General features: G+C 44.0%; 1 protein-coding gene across 1 annotated transcript in view; it reads right to left on the bottom strand.

The window, feature by feature from the left end:
- Nucleotides 1–15,553, bottom strand: part of DMRT1 (doublesex and mab-3 related transcription factor 1) — a 61,183-nt gene extending 45,630 nt beyond the window's left edge. Inside the window, exons 1-2 of the mRNA XM_032981912.2 lie at nucleotides 15,122–15,553; nucleotides 12,278–12,461 (exon numbers count right to left, since the gene is read on the bottom strand). Of these exons, the coding sequence (XP_032837803.2) occupies nucleotides 12,278–12,461; nucleotides 15,122–15,409 (472 nt within the window). The 5' untranslated portion in view covers nucleotides 15,410–15,553. The remainder of the gene's footprint in view (nucleotides 1–12,277; nucleotides 12,462–15,121) is intronic.
- Nucleotides 15,554–22,840: the final 7,287 nt, after the last annotated feature.

Genomic DNA, 22,840 nt, shown 5'->3' with positions numbered 1-22,840 from the left:
CAGACACTGACCTGCATCCTGGTACCATTTGCTTCTCCTTTACCTGTGGAAAATGACCTCTGCAGTCCTCCCAGCTGTTTTGACCAGAAAGCTTTTGAGAAAAGCACGTTTCTTCCTCCCTTCCCCAACTGCCAACAATGCTACGAACCCATCTCGAGCTCAAATGCCAAATCCAGTGGTTCTTCTTCCTCCTTGTTCGGGATTGCCTGCCCAAACAGCCCTGGATGCCCAGCTGTGCTAAACATCTATTAGAGGAACAGGTCAAAAAATCTGTTATCAGCCATATCAGATCTGTGGGCTAAAAGTAGCTGTGTCTTCAGGCTAAAGAGAATAAATCATAGCCAAAAACAGCTTATTGCCACCACAGTCCATAGGCACCTCTCCAACCATATCCAGGGAACATAACTGCTCCGTAGATACACTCTTCTTCTCAAAGCAGAAATATAGATTTAAAAAAATTAAAAAAAAAAAAAAAAAGAAGAAAAAATGCATGGTCCAACAACTGTGAGCCTCCGGCAGGCTCCTGGCATGTTCCCTGGCGCTGAAGAGCACAGGGACCGATCTACTCCACCTCCTTACCACAGCCCAGACTTGCCTGGACACTTACCACCTGCCAACACCCACTACACTTTTCACCTCTTCCCATCATGCCAAGGCAAAACAACCAGTCACTACACCTTTCCTACAGCAGCTCTCTGGCAGCCAGAGCAGAGCCAGGGTGTCCCACAATACCCCTCACTGGATGAAGAAGCTGGACCAGCAGTTCAGATGGCGTTACTGGTAGGGAGCATGCACAATGGCAGCAGTGTTCTCAGGCACAGGGCACGTGTCCTTGTATTCTTGGGGCAGGAAACAGCTTTATCTGTCAAGACATCATCAATTGCTGCACTGCCCTGCTTCTCAAGGTTTACTGCCAGAACAACACTAATTTTCACCCCAAAGGAATGAGCACTACTTTTTTTTTCCCTCTAGGAATAATGCTGGAGTCATCATTTGAGCAGAGGAATATGCTTTTCCAGTTCCATCTACAAAGGACTAAACCATTCCTAAGTGGGACAGCACATCTTACCAAGAACATTTACCAGAAAGAGGCCCTCTAGAATAAAAGTTCAGCAGCGAGGACAGAACATTTCAACAAAATCAGGGAGATCCAAGAATTAAGGTTGTTCGTTATCATCTTGCTTGAGCCGCATGGTGGACGCACCCAACACACAAGCTTTTTGTGGTATTCTGCACCCACATCATGCTTCTGTTCACAGTGTCAAAACCCATGCCATGAAATGACACTGGGAACTTCAACTTGAGCTGGTCTAGTCTGGCAAAGGCACAAGAGATTCCGAACAGTCATATGGGGATTAATTATATCTTAGATAAGGGGGTCACTAAAGGTAAAAATAAACTGTCGTGTCTCATCTCAGGACGTGTTTTCTGGTCTTTTAATCATTCCTGCATCTCCTGCCTGAGCCCTTCCAAGTCCAAGCCCAGGTGTGCTGGTTCAGACCATGGTTATATCCTGATCACCAGCTATAAAGAGAAACCTAAGGAAGAGTACAAACAGGGGAAACGAACGTGATACCTCCCTTGTCCCCTCTCCCAGCCTCCCACCATTTTTGGCTCAGTGACATTCCTCATTACGTATTAACAACCAGTGACCTCCCTTCCAATATCTGTTGAGGGCCCACTTTCCTGTACATACAATGTCAGCAGGGAAGGAGTCCCACTAGTCCCATGGGCATCTCACCAGCTTCAGGCACAGAAGACACCAAACCTCCTTCCATAATCACACGTCTGTATGAAAGCGCTTTAGCAGTCCTTGGTCATCCTTTTCCAGCAAGAACCACTAATGTTCAGCAGAGTGGCCCTTGTGGCCGCCAGCTCCTCTGCAGTGACAACATTCCTCAGAGACAGACTCCTCTGTTTTTCACTTCTGGCATGGGTTAAAGTGGCTCTTGCTTGCACATGACCAAGCACTTAGTCAGGCCCTCCCGCACTCCACTTCTGCCTTCTCTACTGCTTGCCTTTCCATCACCTTCCAAGACAACCTGCGTGATTCCAGGCTTGCTTCCAAGATACCAATGGGAAGACCACACAGCTTACAGCCAAGAGCAGGTCCCTGTGAGACTTCTCCAGAAACACCACCACATTAGCTTCCACACTCAGACCTGCATTTTCAGACTGAGAGGATCATCCTTCTTAAAACCACGTAACATACAATACTGATTTTCTGTCAATTCAGTTTCCTACTCAAGATGTCAGGGGATAAAAAAATTAAATGCGTTGAAGAATTTGATTGCATCAATACGTCACTTTGTCAAGCAACTCTGTAACAATAAAAGATTACTAAATTGACAGAATCCTTTATCCATAAAATTCTGTTAATTCACATTGTGTGAGCATCCTTTAGCAGTTGCATTCGCCCCCTTCCACACATTTCAGTGTGCTGTGGATTGTTCCTCTGTTTTCACAAAAGCTGGTATCAGGCTGATGGACTTGCAGCCACCCATCCTACCACACCCACTTTTCTTAAACACTGGCACGACATCGGCTGTCTTCCAGGCCTTAGGAATTTCCCCAGTGTTAAAAGACTTACTGGAAATCAGCATTAATGGACCACAGAGATCCTCAGACAAGTCTGTTGTGTTTTGTTTTCAAATACTGAATGCAAGTAACCCAGTCCCGCAGATTTCAGGTACTGCTGGAAATGAAAGCAGAATGTCACCATCTCCATATACAGCAACATCATCTGCCTCTCTTCAAAGCAAAGATCAAAAAAAAACATTAAGCAATTCTTCCTCTCTTCCACATGTAGAACTATTATTCCATAACAGGTCAAATGACTGTTAACTCTGTGTGTGTGCATTCCTAAATACAACTAAAAAACCTCCCAAAATTAAGATTTTTAGTTAATTTTAAACTTAACACAAAACAGGTTTTTTTCAAAGGAAAATGTGATTTGGGAGGAAAAAAAACAAGGAGGGAGAAATTCCAGCCAGAAGACTGCAGCTTGGCATAAGTTTTCCAGTCATACACACAGTCCCAATCCAGCTCCAGCTAAGAGGAGCTGAAATACCACCACTGATTTCAGCAGAACTGGAGAGGGCACGTTTTGTTCACGTTTAGCATACACTTAATAAAAATGATCTGCTGCAAACATTTAGCATGGAACTTAAAAATCCTCCTAATACAGCGTAAGAAATAAAACCTACAGAAAATAATTTTTATTTCCACACTTAATGCAAGCTTCAGGCCCTCAATAAGATGTCTACAGCAGCAAATTCCACTTTCAACATCTGCCACTGACTAGAGCAGAGTAGTTGACTGTTCCATGTGAGTTGGAGTGCAACCCTTGTTCTTTCTCTACTTGCACTTGTGGTCTTTATAATACAGCTATAGTGATCGTATTCAAATCCTGATTGGCAAAAATTAATTACTTTAGTAAAGAAAAAGCATTCAAAATCTTTTGAATGTGGCTTTGAATCTGTGAAGATGCTAGGCACTATTTTAATGTTCCAGCATATGTTTGTTCATGCTGAACCGACACACCAGGACTACTTATATATCTAAAATGATTAGCATGCCTGACAGCTAACAGGATCAGGACCAATAAAATTAGTACTTCAGAAATTAGGAGCATGAGAAACAAGTGTCATTTTCAACCTTCAGTGTAACACCTGGGGGGTTATGACTGCTGTGTGTTTATATTTATGCATACATTTACCTTGAGATATCTGATTTGAGAAAGAAATTTGCAAACACTGAACTTGTTGCATTCAGACATTCAACATGTTACTGAAGTGTGTCACTGGAGGAAAACTTAAAATCATCACAACTTTAAAAAAAAAAAAAAAGAAGACATTAAAAGAGAAAGGAAATTGGGAAAGAAAACCAGATTTCTAGACAGGGATGGAAAACAGTCCAGATGCCTGCAGGCACAAAGAAGCAAACTGAGAGGAGGAGAAAGAAACTCAGTATGGATTAAACGTAAAGGGATTTAAGTCATTAACAAGAGATCAAAGAGAACACTAGAAGGGAGGGAAGGCTTTACAAGTGTATGAGATAGGAGACCTTGGAGGAAATATGACTGGGATAAAATCATTATGGCTCACACTAAAAATAATAAAGGGAGTAGGACGATGGTTGGAATTAGCTGGAGTCCATGCTTGGTTATAAGCTATATGATGACAGAAACCCAAAAGGTTTCTAAAAGAGACTGACTTGAACTAACAGGAGGGCTTTTTCACCCTGTCTACCTAATACATATTGGGAAAACTAATATCAGAAGTGGTAAAGAACCACTGTAGACATCCACTGGGCTTGGACAATTAAGCAAAAATCACATGCATGTGCATTGCTTTTGTGCAAGATTGCCAGTGTTGCATGGATGCAACAACATTCACACTCACAAAAACTGCTTCCATGCAAATGCAGATTGATCACTAATGAATTCTGTTCATGCACAGCTGACAGACAGAAATGCACAGCAACTGGAACTACAGTGGCTTACATCAGCTGAAGGTCAGTCGTGCCCATGACTATGGGCATCCAAGTCAGCAAACGGTGGCACATGATGAAAGCCATAGAAATAGTATGAATAGAGACTAGAACTAGGAATTGAAAAAAAAAATTATAAAGTAATTAGGCATCTAATCTCACTGCAAAGGAAGAGAAGCTCAGTGCTTAACTGACTCTCCACATGCTCTTGAAGAAAACCTAGGACATGAACGATGTTTGTAACTGAGGTATGCACAATCTGATGAAGATTAGCAGGAGAAAGTTTAGTAAAGTTCAGAAAGTTAAAAAAAAAAAAAAAAAAAAGAGGAGTTAGAAGCAGCATATGAAAAAGCATTCCCACAAAAGAAACCTCTAAAATTGCAATTCAGTCCCCACGTCATTAAGTGACAAAGCTACTGAAAATGGAAACTGGGCCAACAGGCTGACTTAGGAAGTTAGTTGATAAATAAAGCAAATGAAAGCAGTCTTCAAGGTATAAGAAAGCACGTGAAAAAAAGAAAAAGCAAGAAATCATGCCAGTGCTCAGTCAAGGAAGCATGCAGTACTCCTTCACTCCTCACTTACATCTTTTCTGAAAATGAAAAGAAAGCCTCACACATTCAGATAAGTCACAGTAACTGTTTCAAGGACACAGAAAGGCACAAGAAGTTAGCTGCAGATAGTGTAATAATGTGCCCACAGACAGAAAATTCTTAGTACATCATCTGCTCCTGCTCCATTCCTTATCTCAGTGTTCATAATGACAAATGGAAAGCACAAGTCAGCACAGATAACTCCAAATGTGAATGCACATATGCAAATGCCAGCCTGAAGGAGGAAGAGCTTCCCAGGCACAAAGCACAATAGAGGCTGCCCACCAGCCCCGCTGGCCTTCGGTGGGAAGAGGAGCCCCAAGCACCCGAGCACTAGGACAGTGTGTGCGCCAAGGTCTGTTCAGCACACAGCAAACGCAGCTCAGCAGAGACCTTGCTCTAACCGGTAGCTCTGTGTCTGGAGACCTCACCTGGCACAAGAGAAGTCAGACAGAAAGATGCTGCAAACACAGAAAGCCCTAGAGTGAAAGATTTTGGAAAATGCAAAAAAAAAAAAAAAACAAAAACAAATAAACTATTCCAAATTCTTTAGGAGAGAAATGCTCTTCTGAAACATGAGAGAACGAGGGAAGTACCTGCTGAGCTGCCTGGGGGTTTTCACCTCTATCCCTCGAGCCGAAAGGTGGTTACAGAAGCCCTGGGGCTGAGCAGCCCTTCTCTCCCAAAGTAAGTGGGTCTGGGTAGGTCATGGCTGGTCCCTTGGCATCTCTGATTCCCCAACACCACAGAAAGCTCTCCCCAGCCCCTGACCGTGGTGCAGACAGCCTTGGACAAGCCCCACAGTACCACTTGCACAGAAAAAGAAAAGCAATCTTCTCATGAGATTTTCCAAATCTTTTTATGCTACTATTTATTTTCACTCTTCCACTGAAGCTTCTGACAGGATCAAAAGCCCAAAATGAAAAATAAAACTTCTTCATTTAGAGACTTAACTCCAAAAATTGCCACAAGTTCTATGTTTCAGCAACATGACAGAAATACAACACTTTGTTAAGAGTCTGTGCCTCACTGAGTAAGTGCATACAGCACTTCAGACATTAACTCAGATAAAACAGGCACACACACACACACACACACACACAACACACACGCAAAGCTGCAAAGACAATGAATTGATATTGCTTGAAAGGAGGAGCAGGGAAAGTACAAGCTTTGCAAGCTGCAGGCTCCAGAACTGTAGAATTAACTGGAAACATCTAATCAGGGATGCAGAACCCTGTAACATTATGATTTATTTTACACAGTCAAACAATGGCCAGAGGAAATGAATCATAAAGGAGATGACAAAGCTGCAGGAGATTTCCGTCATCTAGTTTAACCTGCACATTGATCAGAGATTACCCCCGTATTAATCACTTGAGATCATAAACTAACACACTCTTAAACACCTCTCCTGATTATGCTTCACTTACCCCCTTGTCCTTATGCAGGTCACTCCGTTGCTAATTGCACTTCTAGTTAGGAAAAAAAGTGTCTACTGTCTAATTTAATTTTGTCTTTTTTAGTTTCAAGCCGTTGCTCCTTGTTATGCTGTCTCAAGCACTGTAAATAATCCCTCCCCCTCCTCCATATTATTACCTCTCAAATATTTATAGACTGTTATATCCACCCTTAGTCTCCTTCTCTACAAGCCATACATCATTTTTGTCACCCTTCCCTCTATACTTTCAGATTTATCTATGTCCTTTTATAATGAGATGCTCAAAATTCCTTTACAGCGATCCCAGGTACAGTGAAACCAAAGCAGTGGAGAGAGGCAGAAACACTTCCCTTGCTTCACAAGCTATGCCTTTTTAAACAACTCTGAGCAAATCACACATGACTTCAGTAGGAACTGAAAATTAAATAGCCATGGCCACCACACTGTGAAGAGCTTTGCTCATCACATAGTTGTATCAGTCAGATACTAAAAAAGCCTAGTAGCGGAAAGTTTTATCCTAAACCAAGGAAAGATTGTTCAAAGCAGAACACTCCCTGAATATTTACTTAGCCTAGCTTGAAAAAGATTTAGCAACTGAGAAAACCACCAGACGGGCAGAAGACCATCCTCAGCAACTGCTTCCTAAGATAAAGTCTAACTTGTGCTGTGGAAATAATGTCAATGCAAGAGAGGTAAGACAGTTCACAAACTCTTACAAGAGACATATGCAAACGTGATTCTCTTTCTGTCATCCTAACTGCAACCAACTGGAGAAATAGAAATCATCATGGGTGGAAAGGTATTAGTCATTCACAGGTTAAAGACGCATTTTTTTTTTTTTTTTTGCCAGCTGGTATAATCTGGTAATGACACACCATGTTCAACTATGGTCTTTTATTTTCAACTGAGATTTGTTGGCTGTGGGAGAAGCTGGAGAAAAGCAGCAAGAAGCGATGGGTGGAGCTGCTTGTCTCTCAGGATGGACAGAGGGTTGGCAGGACCAGGAAAGAGGCAGCCAGCAGCTATATTTGATGAAAAAGTAGTAATGGGTGCAGCAGGAGAAAATCATTGTTAGAAAGTAATGAGGAGACAAAGGCAAAAGGAAAGAGCAGGATGATGGACCAGAAATCATTGCAGACCCACCAAGACCTCTGAGGGCGTGCAGCCATCATGCCAGCCCTGGCACAGGCATGCAAAGCAGCTAATGCCTCCTTCTCCTTACTGCTCAGCGCTCCTGAGGCTGCTGCCACCACCTGAACTAGCGATCCTCTGCATCACCCAACAACCCCCATGATGCTAATTTTCTGTTGAAATCCACCGTAGTCATTGAATGTTTTCAGATCAGTAGAGTCAGGATTTCTTTCCCAGGCTTGTAAATACTGATCAGAATTAAGGCTTGCTGAATTTAAAATTTCAATACGTTGACTTAATGCCAATATAAAAAAGTAGGCATTTCATAGATTCACAGAATAGTTTAGTTTGGAAAGGACCTTGAGAGGCCAGCTGGCCCAAACTCTGCTGAAAGCAGGGCCAGCTTCACAGTTGGATCATGTTGCTCAGGCACCATACAGATGAGTTTCGAATGTCCCAAAGGAGGGAGGCTCCACAGCCTCTCTGAGAAACTTGTTCCAGTGCTTAAACACTCCCACAGTGAAACATCCACAGCAGCTTCTTCTTGTTGCCCATCAATTGACTAGAATGAGACTTTTTTTACAAAACTGAAATTCTGACAGCATATGACACTACACTGTAACAATTTAAAAGGACTTTATTTCAAAAAGAAAATTTCGCATGTTTTTTTTAAACCAGGCCAGGGTATGTTCCAATTATAATTACTTTTTACCTCATTACCTATGCAGCGCAATATCTGTAAGGTCATGGCATCAATTTTTGAAATCACAATACAGTGTCATAGAAGAAGTCAGTGCAAAAGATGACATCAAAAAAGCAAAGGAAGAGTAAGAAAGCAAGGCTGGGTTTTCAGAGGCATCTAGGGCACTGCAATTTCGAAGGGATCTTAGTACCACCATTCATTAAGCATACTATTGATGCTGACCCCACTACAGCCCATATTTATGAGCAGATAAAAACCCATCTGTTCCTGAAAGAGTTTCGAAGTGAAGGCAATACCTACTTAGAGAACTGCAAGAACACTATTTTGTTTCCGTCATGCATAATAAATTTAGCAAAGGGAAATAACAAGCACAAGCTTATTACTCACAATTGTTGACAACAGTGTGTTTGTCAACCAGCGATACTATGGAGGCACCTGCACAACGCTGTTATTAATAGTCATCGCAAAGCCAACGGGAAACTAAACATCGCAGAGTGCAGGAGCAGGAGCTGGCATTTACCATCATACAGTAATCCTGTCTATATTGGAGACTTCTGAATGGGGCCAACGTGAGCACAGAGCAGCAGAAATAAAGGGTGATTTCCAGCACCTTCCAGTCACCAGGCAATGCATGTTGCAGCCACCCCATCCCACCCGCCAAATGTCAAACATGACCCTTCCATTGTGACAAGAACCACATAAAGTGGCGAAAAGGTGAAATGCACTGTCTCCTTCCTTTACTGTCAGCAGCTCTCACTGGAGGCGTTTCCTTATCACGCTTCTCCCAACTCTGGCTGATTTCTAAATTTTAAAATGGTGGAGATACCAAACTGACATGGAACAGGGAAGAATGCAGGTTTTAAAAACTGAATTATGTCTGAAAAGCACATCTTAAATGCCTCACCATGTTCTGAGTTTTGCATGCTACTGAACCTAACAAGATGTACTCACACTACAGAAGGGAGAACAACTACTTTAAATGCCCTGAGATCATGATTTTTTTCTGCTCTGTACAATTAAATAGCCTTTGCTCTAAGCAACCTGCAACTTTTAAGGGAAAATGCCCAGAAACTACAAAATCCTTTTGCAATAGGTTGTGCTAATGCCCTGAGACCACAGTCTGTTCCCTTCCAACTACCCTGTAAATTCCCAGTTTTGCTTTTGAGTGGGGAAGATAAGCTTGATCCAAGGTAAACACGGTTTCCAATCTTGAGATGGTAAATGCACAAACCCCTACGCTATGACCATGATAATTTATTTTTCCCCTTTTCAAAAATAGCATGTCACAAAGGGATCTGAAAAACTGTCTCTGGTCTCTCCAGGTGTCACAATATTTCTGATCTGCCGATAAAATGGATACAGCGAGGAAAGACTCTCGCTCTGGCACTATGTCTGATTTGTGTGACTCCTTCACACATTACTCCTCTGCCAGCAAACAACGCTCTGCTTGACGGGAGTCCAAAAGAAAAATTGCTCTTGTGAAGCCAAAAACTTAAGAGAAGGAACAGAATTACCACTGTCAAAACCATCTCTTGCCCAGTCTAGTATCTGTCGTACAGGGTACACTGCACTCCCAGGAGCCACTGGTTCCCCTGGGGCTTGCAGGCAGCTGCCAACTTCCCCTGCCACGAAGAGATTCACTCTCTCTGCCTGCCTTAATGATTACTGTAAATTCTTGCAAAATCAGCATCTCAGCCCACCAAACTGAGGCACCGTGACACTCGTTCTGACAGGGTCTCTCATTTTGCTTGCAGTTAAGGGTACCAGTAAAATGATAAAACAAGCAATGCAAGAATCCTTCAAGTACCTGCTTCTGAAACAACCCAACACCTAAAACGAGACCTTCACATCACATCACATCTGGCAGCTTCTTATCTAACAAAAGATCTTTATATACTAAAAAAAGAAAGCATCAGAACATTTAAACAGTATTCCTCACTGAAAAAATCAGACTTTCCAGGGTGAAGCCTGCACTCTGACACCTGATGAAGCCACGCTCCTGGTCTGGCTGAACGCAGAGCACCTTCTGCAGCCTCAGAGCCAGCATGCAGTCACTGATGGTGTTAAATCCATTCCCACGAGTACTTACACTGCTTTCAACAGATAAACATGACAAAATTAGCTGGGACAGAACTGTACACAGTTCAGTCGCTTTCAAGCTAAGCACAAATTTCTGTTGCTACTTAGATGCCTAAAACCAAAATTATTAATCCAATTTCCTATTCATTCCCCGATTCTTCCATTTCTGGTGAGCAAAGCTGACCCTGCCTTGATTCTTGGCTGGAATCACATCTTCTCTCTGGAGATGAAGCTGTGTATTCTATATGTTGTCACCCACACATAGTTATTTAGTAAAATGCTTGAGAAACAATGTAGTTGAATTGACAAAGAAAAATCCACTGTAAGAAAGATGACTGCAAACCATTTACAATTGCTTTAACTTTCAAACAATTCAAATTACTTTAAAATCAGGCATTTTCATGTTTTCAAGTCTTTATTCAAGCATGTGAATTGCCTTCAGTTTGTTTAATGAATGTTTTTCATTAAAAGGCCATAATTTAATTCAATTCATAAGAAATTATTGAAATGGGATTAATAAATTAAATACCTCTATGGACATTAAGATCAAAGCTTATGCAAATTCTGTTGACAGTATGACAATTTCATTTTTTGGCCGTTCTGTATAAGCAAGGGTTTTCCTGTTCTCCTGAGTTACACACAATATCTATACCTTACTGAATATACTACTTTAATCTCTAGCCAGCTTTTTCCATGCCTGTAGACAAAACAAACAGTAATCCAAATATGAACAGAGGAATTGCTTCAATTCAAATGTGACATTAACATGACTCCAATAATGAAAACAAAAAAGCTAGTAAAAAGCTATTAATCGTTTTATCAACCAGTTCTCCTAAAAGCTTCCTAAAGAAATTCCTCCACATTGGTCTGAAACTGCCTGTCTGCAATGGATGCAACAAATCCATCTGACAAGGCGTTAAATGGCCTGCAAAACAGAGTGATGCCACTTGACAGACACAAATATGCATACTTCTTTTATTAGTGAGTGTACAGCATTATTTACTTTAGAAACATCTTTTTAACCAAGAAGTATATTCACCTGTACTACTGACATCAGCAAAGATGATTAAAAATTAATGAAATTTCCTTTTCCTTTCCCGTCAGTTTCATTTGTATATATATTCTGTCTGGCATAAGCTCTGCATAGGAAAAAGCATTTTGCCTCGAGTCTTCACTTCAGCACCTTTATGTTCTGGTTGTGCTTAGCCATGGTTTTACTGAATCTGCAGACAAGTATTATTTGGGGTTTTGGTTTTGTTTTGGTTGGTTTGTTTTACAAGGGTTAAACGCAATACAGTGACATGTAGTAGAGTGGAAGGACTGTGTCAGTCTTTCACAGTTCATCACACCTGGCCACACACAACAGACGTACTGACACATCCAAACATGTAAAGTGGGCAGTTCTCTGCTGTGGGGGCCAATGACATTACCGACATACTTTGCTCCTATACAATGCTGAAAACTCTCCAATTTTCAAGAAGATACACAGCCAGACAACACACAGTTGCCAGGACTGTGGCAGAAGCACGTATTTTGGGAGAAAGAAGGAAAACTCATAAATCTCTACTTGCAGGTATGCACCCTACTGAATTCAACTACAGTGCCAGTCTGTACCACACTAATTCTGATTTTTGAGTAAAAACAGTAAATTAAAATATGAAACACTGACCCTGGGTTCTTCCCTTTTGCTAACTGTACCAACAGTGCAACACTGCTCCTGGAGAGGGGACCCTCCATAACCCCACCGCTGCAGAGAGGGGAAGAGGTGCAACAGCAGGCAGGCGTGAGCAACATCAGCCCTTGCCCCTGGCAGTGAGCATCACTCTCCCAGCACTTTACCTGACGGTGTGCTAGCTGCTGTCATGGCTGTGCTCGTTGAGTGTGCAGGGCTGTTGCTTTCCAACAAGAGACAAGAGCTGCCACCACTGCTCTTCTTAACAAATGTCTCGGGGGCACTGGGCAGGGGCACTGGGTGGCTGATTCCCAGTTCTTCTTCCTGAGCTTGCTGCCTTCTCAGCGCAACCTGGGAACAAAAAGAGAGACATAGGGCATCCCCTCCAAATTGAGCACAATTCATAATGGCAACAATGAAAGACTCAAACTCAAAGCTATTTTTCCCTCTTGGTACTCTCTGCAGTGTTGATGTCATGATCCAGCCAGTGGGTAGAGGAGGTTATGAAGATATTTAAAACCAACCTCTTATTTTGTCCAAACGTAGATGAACAAACCTGTGAAATGCTGGTGCCATATACATCTTCCTCCAACAGGGCCACATGAATATGTATTAAAGATGACTGCACTCACTCTACATAGTTGCTCTTGGGTAAAGCATACTGCAAAAAGTGCAGTTCTCTGCTGAAACACAGCTCCTGGGGATAAGAAATTCATCTACTCGCAGGGCTCTGCTGTGTCTTTTCATCAATATAAAGCAGCTCTTCACAAGGGCTTATCCCTGCAATCTGCTCTGTCCAAGCCTGCCGGGCTCCCTTGCTGGCCCTTCAGCTCCCAGGACACCGCACACAGAGAGCCATCATGGAAGAAGCACAGTGGATGTAGGGAACCACCCTGTGAGCATCTCAGCCAGCATCACACACATTGCAGGTGGCTGGCCAGGCCTGCAGCAGCAGGAGCTCCCCATTTCTTCCCCAACACCGATATGTTCTAAAGGTTAGCTGGCACTGGCCAAGCCCACAGGCACTACACAGTCTGGACATGGGTGAAAACAAACCGTATTTATTGCTTACTGAAGATATGAAGGGCCCCTTCTGCCTCATCTGAACCTGCAGATCAATTTTGCACAGCTGTCTGCCCATGCCAAGCCATGATACGTGCCCAGGAGGTATATATGACATTGCAGGCCTTACAGCTACCTACCCTGCAACTTGCCAGGTGGCTGATTTGCATCTGCATTTGAACCGTGGAAATCTGTCCCAGATTACAGACTGGAATCACGGACTTTTCTTACTGGAAGTCCCTCTGGCCAACTTGGACAGGACTTCCCTCCTCCATTTCTGTGTTTAACAGCAACATTTTTCTAATACAGATGCATTACACTGTTAGCAAAATTACTAACAGCTCTTGCAATAGAAATATCCCAAACAGGGGGCATAACTTTGACTTTGCAAGCCAATAACCCTGACCTGGAAAATTCCACCAGCACCAAGGGGCCTACTGCAGAAATACATCAAAAGGGGGAAAGACAGACTTTCAGTAACTCCTACACAGATAAGGTTTAGTTAGGGAGGCTTTCAAAGCCACTTTCAAATACTAGGCAGGGAAGAGAAAACCTCCAGGAGGGCCACTGGCAGAACCCGCTAGCAGGGGGCATTCACCACCTGTCAGAAGCTGCTGGGCAGCTGGAGAATTGAGTGGGGAACACCCCACTTCATGCCCCCTCCCCCGAGGCAGGCAGCAAAGGGATCCACACTCGTTATTCCGTGTGTCACACTGGGCTGAGAAAGTGCATGTAACTTGGGCGTAATAAGAATTTCTGGACTGCCATGCCACGAAGGAAGAATTATTTAAATGAACAAAAGCTGCCAGCGAGTTCAGAGGACATTTAGCATACCTGCACTAAATAATTAAAAAAAAAAAAAAAGTGGAGAAGGATTTAATCCAGGGCTGCTAAGGTTTTTAAAATCTGTCAGTGGGACACTCATTTTATGCAGGATCAGGAAGCTCCGAGTGCAGCGGGTCGGTGGGTCTGACATCCCTGGCCTTTACCTGCACCGGTAATCCTAACGCCTTCTGATTAACTTGTCTGAAGGGAACTATTTGCATGAAAGAGAATGTGTAACCCCACTCTCAGAGCTCCAGCACGCTGGCAGCCATCGAACCCCCAGGTATCCTCTTCGTGAAGTTTTCAAGATAAGGATCACAAAGACTATTACGGCAGTCATTTACACCTCATTTACACCGCCACAGAGTTGTGATTTCAGCGGGACTACCTAATGAAGGAAGTTATTCCTAAACAGAACTGGATGCAGTTTGGTTTTTTTTAGCGAATACTAGGGAGTCCTCGTTTAGATTTAAGATGACCCACCTATACAGCTACTTAACAGAGCCGCTTTGTACAAAATCAGGGACAAGGCCGTTAAGAGTCTTTTCAGGAAAGCAGTCAACTAAAGCATGAGGAAAAGCAGATACACCGAACCTGAAACCGCCAGCGGGAAATACCTCGCTAACCGATTAGCTGGCTAGGTTATCCGTTACCTAGTTAAAAACGAGTTGAAATTTGACGTTAAACAGAAGCCTTCCTCCCTGAAGGGTTTACAACAGACCCGTGCGGCTCTGGGCTGCCGGCACGCTCGGCTTTGCCCCGTTCGAGGCGGGGATGCACTCGGGCGTCCTCAGCGGCCGGCTCGCCGCTACTTACAGCCCACGCGCCTTCAGGGCATCCCCTGCTTTTATAACAAAACAAAACAAAAATAAAATAAAATAAAAAACAACAAACCAACGGGAGAAAAAGCCAGCGGAAAGCCGAATGAATTTAGGGAAGCCGGCGGTGTAGCTCCAGCCCGGGGACCGTCTCCCCCGCGGCCGCGCAGCCTGTGCGCAGCGCACCGCGACGCCGAGCTGCTGCGGGCACCGAACCCCGCCGGGCGCGGAGCAACCACCGCACCGGGCCGACCCCGGCCAGGCGGCGGCGGCGGCGGCGGGGAGGGTCCGCCCCGCGGGGCTCACCTGCGCTGCCATCACCCGCTGCCGCTCGGCGATCAGGCTGCACTTCTTGCACTGGCAGTCCCGCCACATGCAGAACCGCTTGTGCCCCTTCAGCGGCGAGGAGTAGCCGTGGTTGCGGCAGCGGGCACACTTGGGCAGGCGCGGCGGCTTCTTCCCCGCCGTGGCGGCGGCGACCCCGTCCGTTGGGGCGGCCGCCATGAGATCCGCCGCCTTCCCGAAGTCGCCCGCCTTGGCTGCCGGCCCCGCGGCGTCGGGCGGCTTGCTGAAGGCCGGCGAGTCACTGGGCATCGCGGCGGGCTGGGGGCCAGCCAGGCGAAGGGGCCGACGCGTCTCTGCCCTGCCCAGTCCCGTCCCGTCCCGTCCCGTCCCGTTCCACCACCCGGAGCGTTTTGACGGGCAGCGGCAGCCCCGCGTCGCCCCTCCCGCCACAGCCCCCCCGCCTCGGCCGGTCCATGCGGCCGCGAAGCCCGCTCTCCCCCGCGGAGCAGGCGGTGCCGGGGTGGGGGTGGGGGGGCGGGGAGCGGCCACCCCTCCTTCCCCTGTCCTCCCCCACGCCTGGGACCCGGCGACAGGCCATGGGCGGGGTGGCCCGCGGGCCCCCGCTGCGGGCTGGAGGTGGCCGCGGGTCTCGGCTCGGCCCGTCCGCAGGCTCCGCACGGCCGGAGGGGGTTCGGCCGCCGCCCTGCCGCCCTGCCGGGGCAGGCCCGGGCCGACTCCAGCGCGGTGGCGGTGACCCGGGCGGGATGCAGAGAGGCCATTTTCGAGTGGCGGGGTTGGACGGGCCCGCTGTGGTTAGGCCGCCGGCATGTCCTGGGCCAGGGGCGGGTGTGACCCCCCACAGAAAACACCCGAGTTGCCGCAGCCCAGCTGCTCTCCTTCGCGAGGCTTCTGGCTCCTTGCTGGACTACGCCGCCTGTTTGCAGGTTACCTTACACTCGTATCCCAGCAAGCACACTCTGACCAGGTGCTGTGCGGGCGGGGGATCCCAACAGACGGAGGCGGGCAGGGAGGCCTCGGTGGCAACCGGGTTAACCGGCGCCTCTGGAGAGGGCGTGGGTGGCTGGAGCAGCTGTACTCCCCAGACGAAGACCAGGGAAGATGCTTTTTCTTTTTTACATAGGCTCTCCTTCCAACTTGGCACTGTGTGATTTATAGACCCATGCAGCTCTACAGATATTATTTACAGTATTAATATTTCCTCTGTTACACCTTTAAATCTTTCCGGGCTCAACTTTAGATGATGCTATCTTCATGCTGAAATGAAACTATTAAATTACATCTCAATCTAAGATGAATGACAACTGTCAAATGAGTGACTCAGGTGAAGCAGAAAGCGCCTGAGATTATGTGGGGCTGATTTATAAAGATTGCATAAAGATTTCTATAACCCTAGCTTCATGACTCAGCATATCAGATGGTAATAAGTTACAGTAGGTAGAAATTTATTTCTGCTAGAAGAAGCTAAGGAAAGCTTCTCCCTCTTCGAGATCAGCTATCTCCCACCTAATTCTGCTCAGAACTGAGCCTCCCTGCCAGAAACAATCAGTGCCTATCGCAGCCTGAAGAAAGCCCCAGGTCCTCGCTGCTTGATGCTTTGCATTAGCTTTCAATACATTACATTTAAAGAACTTTTTTCCTTTGTGGTACAGCACTGGAGACATTTCTGGCGCTTTCCATCTTCCAGAGAGACCATGTTAAAATACTCCTGTTAAGCCCCCATCTTGAGCAGTCAGATGGTCCTCAAATGAGGCACCAACAGATCTGGGTAGGCTTGGCGCAGGGATATAACGGTCATTCAATTCACAGAAACGGAAACTTTTCCCTTGCATCACTTTGCTGGGATTGACATTTCTGATGTCAGTAACTGCAGATTTTCCTGTAAAAGAGAAGATGAATACAGTGTTTAGCCGAGCAAAAATATGATTTGCCTATGTACCTAATGGTGCATATCACTAATAATTAAGGCAGTGAACAATGCAGACAAGCATGCTTAGCTTCCTGTATCAAAACGTGAAATTCCTCTCTGAATGAAACCAGTTGAGATCTTCTCAACTCATATGGGCATTGATCATGCTCCCAAGTTGTTGTCTAGGAATGAGTCTTGAAAGTGAAACTCTAGTTTGTGAAGTTCTATGTGTGGTTCAGCACACGTGCAAGGATGTTTTTGGGTGCTTGCATGCAAATTGTATTGAAGTCAATTAAAAAGGCAAATTAAAAAGGAGATAAAAGTAGGCTAAATCAAAAGAACAAGAAAGGCAAAATAAAAATCAGCAAACCGAGGTATGCAAATGTAGGATAAGAAGAAGCACATCAGAAATGACAGGAGGAGAGGGAAGAGAAAAATTGGAAAGAGGGAAAAAGAAAAGAGACGTACCATGCATAGAGCAGGCAAAGACAGACAAAGGAGAGATAATAGCAGTCACCAGCTGCTTGTATATGACTTTTCACTACAAACTGGGACAGCCAAGCTCGGAGTTGAATCACAAGATGCAAAAAATGGAACAGTACCAAGCAGAACATTAATTTGTCTGCCTTTCACGTAACTAATATTTTCTACTCCGGCTTTTCAGGCTAGCTGCACAGATCTGTATTATCCACAGTGTTACAGAACCTACCAGTGAGGAACAAAATACTAATATTATTAGTACCTATCTAGTATCTTGTTTTCTGGCTGAATACCACCAAAATACCTAGATGTGTGATGAATACAAGTAGACAGTCCATCCTTTAACAATTAATTGCTTTGGGTTTGCTAGCTCAAGTTGCACTTTGATTATGGTTTTAGTGTGTAATGTTTGTCTCACAGTTTTTTGATGGATATTTGGTGAGGATGGCAACACATTACTGGATCTGACATCTGTTGGAGTCATGAAGGAGTAGGAGATGGTTATAAACTGCCAACAGTACTGACACGAATCAGAGCAATCTCACTGCAAGATTTCAGGAAATTGTAGTCACTCATTTAATGTAAGCCTGGGCCTCTCTGATTTGAAACAGCAATGATGTTAGCGACTAAATATTATTGCAGTTTGCCGGCACCTTTGGAAATAGCACTACTTAATGTTTCTGGTTAAAAGAAACACTAGAATCAAGTTACATTTTCACTTTTTTTTTTTTTTTTTTCTAGGTAGCTGAGTTATCCTTTAGCCTTAAGTTTTTGCACAAGTCTTTAAAGAACAAAATGTGATCTGTTAGTGACAGTTGTCCTTTGCAAATGCAAGCCTTTGGCTGATCCCTTGAACCTTGCAAAAATGTTTTATTTGCTAGCAAGATCATAATTTTGAGGGACAGATGTGAACAAGCCATGTGCCCACCACTCCAGTTGGCATGACTGAGCATCTCAATAGAGAGGTTGCAAATTAAAGAGGACTCAATTCTGACACCACTGCCTGGAAAGGGAAAACCTTTAGTTTCACAGAAGTCAGGGACGTTGAGTGCATTTAGTTAAGTCCATTTTAAAGATCTGATAGATCTGATTCTGTTTAATAACTTTTTTTGCTGTCAGTGGGTCAAGCCAGAGGGGTTTGGCCCCTTCTGCTCACAGCAGATCTTTTTGCCTCTCCCAGGTCATTTTGCAGACTGTATCACCAGATCTGGTTGTGGATTCCCAACCGAGCCTCAGCTGCAGGAGTGGTGAGGGATAGAAGATAAAGTATTCACGCTGCCAGTCTGCATTGTTTGAAAACATCAACATGTCCATAAAAACTCTGGGCATTTAGAACAAAGTATCAAAAACAGCCAGAGGGAACCAAAGAAAGGAGGGAGACGGTGGCTGCATGTTCCCCTGAGGCACTGGCAGGAGCTGGGGAACTCCTCAGTGCCAGACTTTAGTGCTTGCCTGCAGCTTTGGGTGTCTTGGCTGCCCTACAGCCATCAAGGTAGCAGAATAAACAGGTGTACAGCTATCCCCGTCTCCAGTCCTGGAGCTATGTTACTCCACATGTGTCACTTACTTGTGTGAGTCATCGGGTTGATAGCAGCTGGTCTACTGTATGAGTGACAGACATGATCGTGCAACTAAACGGATTGAAAAGATACTTCAGGAAAAATCCAGTAGGTGGCATAAAGAAGCCATGCATTTTTTGCAGTTTCACTTGTATACTTGTGCAGTTCTCTTTCATTCACTCCTTATTTAATCCTTCTTTAACTTACAGGAAAGCTGAAGTTTTGTTCCCTGGCTCTTACAATACCACAGGCAAAGTTTTGTATTCTAGGCAGAGAATTTTCTTGAAACTTTCTGGCAGCATATAGGTTTTGTGTGTGTGTTTTGTTTTTTGGTTTGATGTTGTGGTGGGTTCTTTTTTTTTTGGTTGTTTTTTTTTGTACTCTTTCTGTGTTTGTGTTTTGACACTTTCTGTTTTCAGGTTATACCTCTAAAACTGCCAGCACGACAAGAGAAGATAACGGTTTCTCCCTAGGAGAGGCAGAGCCGAATCCAAACCTTGCATTGAAATATTTGCAATGTTTACAAGAGTTTAAAATCAGCCCTACAGTTGCTATTCCAGACAGTTCTCTGTGTTACTATAACAGAGTGTTGGCACCAGCAGCATTACTCTAGATCAGTGAAACCTGATGAGCCACTGATGGCTTCTGCTAAAAGTCCAGTCAGTCAAGCTGAACCTTTCATTCAGACATAAGATTTCAAGTGCTTCGTTCTTTCTTGCTCCAAAAAATATTTCTAGGGCATGGGGCCTGTAGGTGTAGGAAGCCCCAATGTCCTATTTGGTCCTCTTCTCAGATGCCCTTTTACTTTGCCGTTGTGGTCTCAGAGGCTCATGTTCACTGAGAGAACAATGGAAGCAGTTTATAGCATTGCTGCCACTTGGCTGCCTGGTGCTTTTCTTCAGGGAGAGTCCCTGGGGCCTTCAGGGAGGCTTTTCTTCAGGGAGGTCCACAGCCTCTCACCAGTGAGCTCAGGGGCATCTTGCTGCAACAGTGTGAAAAGCTGCAGTGCTCAGCTCCTCTTGCAAAGACCATGGGTTGTTGCAAAGTGGGTCAGAATGCCTATGCTCCTCAGCACCCTCAGTTCACGTTCTCTTCTCTTGGTGCAAGTCTAGACCCACTGGGAAGATAAGGTGTGACACCCATCCAGGAGACCCTTCAAAGGCTGCAAGAAGGGATGTTCGCAGAGGGGTGGGGAACAGCACCAGCTGTATCCCAGCTTTAGAGGACAGGCCTGTCACAGCAATAGCATGCCTTAATGACCATTGAAATGGGAAATGGCCCTCCACATCGGTAACTTCACATGGGCTGCAGCTGAAAAGGCCACCAGAGAGTCTTGCCTGAGCAAACAGGCGTTTGTTAGCAAGATACACACGAGTCAGAATCTAGGGTTTAATGGCCCAAATGTCAGGGTTATGGTAAAAATTATGTATGTAAAAATCAAGAAAAGGCTGCCTGTGACAATGGATGGCTCTTCCCCTTCATAGTTGTGAGCTCAGCCAATGACATTGGCCCACAGTAATCAATAAAAACAGAATTCACTAGAAATAAAATTTACTCTGTTACATCATGCCAAGTACAGTACAAAAACAAAGCAGTTTTCAAATACAATGAAGTAAATATAATGGAGATATTTTACAGATGTTATGTTTGTCATGTTACCACTGTGACTTGTTTTACTAGTAACAGGCATGAAGAAATGAAAAAAATTACTTTTTTCACTGATGCCTATGTTCTCTGTTTCCTCATTTGTTCACGCAAGTCAGAATAATTTCATTGCAGATTTAAAGGCTGAAGAGAACACGCTGTCAGCTCCTCAGAAATTTCAATCATTGTTAATAATTGACTTGGATAGCTATTTGGAAGCACTATTAGGTCTGACTTATAAAATAGAAGTAAAGAAGTGAGTATAGGGAAACCAGTAGATTGCTTCTTCTCAGTCTTCATTGTTCATTTTAGACACACTTAAAAATTAATTGGATCCAGTGACTTAGAACATTGAAGACTCTTGCATGACTCATTAAGCTGACATTTCTAACATTTGTAATTCACATTGTAAGAATGATAGAATCACATAAGCCATCTATACATTGGCGCTCCTTCATCCGGGTAGGACTACTGAAGAGAATGCGCTTAGTTTTGAATATCATCATCAATTCAGCTCTAAGACATCTATAATGGAGCTGAGTTTGATAGGCTGCCAGAGTGTGAAAAACTAAGCTCCAACCTCTTAAAAATAGGCAACACAACTAATTGCTATTTTTTTATTTATGGTCTTTAATCTTTTAATGAATACAGTTAAATTTCCACTTCATTGAACGAGCTGATTGGTATTTAAAGGAACAAATAGATCATTTCAAATTATAAAGCACTTGCTTTATTACCTAAGCTTTCTTTTAAATTGTGCAAGTTTTTATTATTTTGCATTCTTGATCTTCAGTAACTTAAAACTGCTGGAGCTTCATGATTGTGGGGGATGGTTTTGACTGAGGTAACAGAGGGGACAGGTTTTGCCATGTTGATTTATTTTCTGTCCATTTTATTTCTTTGTGCATTATTTTTTGCTCCTAATTCTGATGCTCAATAGAAGCAAAAATGTTACAACAGCTCCTTCAGAATTTATTTATATATACATAAATTTATATATAAATAAATAGAATCTTTTTCACACACTATTCTGCTCTTAGGGGAGCACATTTAATTCTGTGAGACTTCCCATTAAAATCAGTGTAGCACATGTGTGTAAGAGCAAAGTGTTGTGCCGTTCTTCCCCCCTCTTCTTCCCCCATCCCATGTGAAGTCTTTCACTTCCACTGAGGAGTTGCAGGACAAATGGGATGGGGGTGTCAGAATTGTCTCCAGCTGCAGCTGAGCTCTTCCAAATATTTTAATCGAAGTCAAATGACTGTTACTTAATCAGCCATGCTGTGAAATGACTTGATGTGAGCCGCTGACCTTTCACACCTCCTAGGCTGAGAAAGAGTGTTTCTTCTTCCATGTTGGCCTGACTGTCTTCCCCCGCAGCCTCTCAGTCTCCCCTCTGTTGTCTAGAACGTGCTAAGGAAGATGACACATTGTTACAAATTATTTCAACGGTCATGCTATTAATTTTGATTAGGCTAGCTTTGTCTAGACACTGAGATGGCTTGTCAGGTGATGAAAACGCTATATGGAAACTAATTAGTCAGACATCTTAATCTTCTGTCATCCTTATGCATACAGTGTCTTTTGCAGATGCCAGAATAAAGGTGTTCTGAGCCCAGCTCAGCCATCCTGGCTAAGTGCATGCAAATACTCACATTGCCTGAGTAAAATCTTTTAAAATACCCTCGGAGTTTGAAATTGTAACAGATAACACACTATTTGAGAACAAAGAGTAGCTTTGCTGCATGGTTGTTTAAGCTATTATTTTCTCTTACCTGTTTTTAAGAAACTAAGGGATGGAGATTGCCTTTTCACTACTGGAAGGCAGCTTCTGTGAATTCACAATAATGACATCTTAGAAGATTGTTCATTAGGCACCTGAAGGTAAGTAGTGTGCATCTCTAAAATTGCCCAAGTATCTATTAACACAATAGCTCATAATTCCTCTCTGTAAGTCTTGCTGTGTACTACCAGCTGAATGATACATACCTAAAATGCCTGCCTGAATGCTCACTTTACCTGATGGCTCATCAGCCTGGTGATGTTCTGGTCCATTGTGTGAAGAACATATGCCTTAACCAACTTCCAGTAGCTATTTATTCTGAGGTGTTCCAGTGAGTTCCCTCCTACCAT

The sequence above is a fragment of the Tyto alba genome, unplaced genomic scaffold (genome assembly GCF_018691265.1).
Source record: "Tyto alba isolate M040663 unplaced genomic scaffold, T.alba_DEE_v4.0 Super-Scaffold_42, whole genome shotgun sequence".
NCBI lineage: Eukaryota > Metazoa > Chordata > Aves > Strigiformes > Tytonidae > Tyto > Tyto alba.
This window is presented reverse-complemented; position numbering and strand designations above follow the sequence as displayed.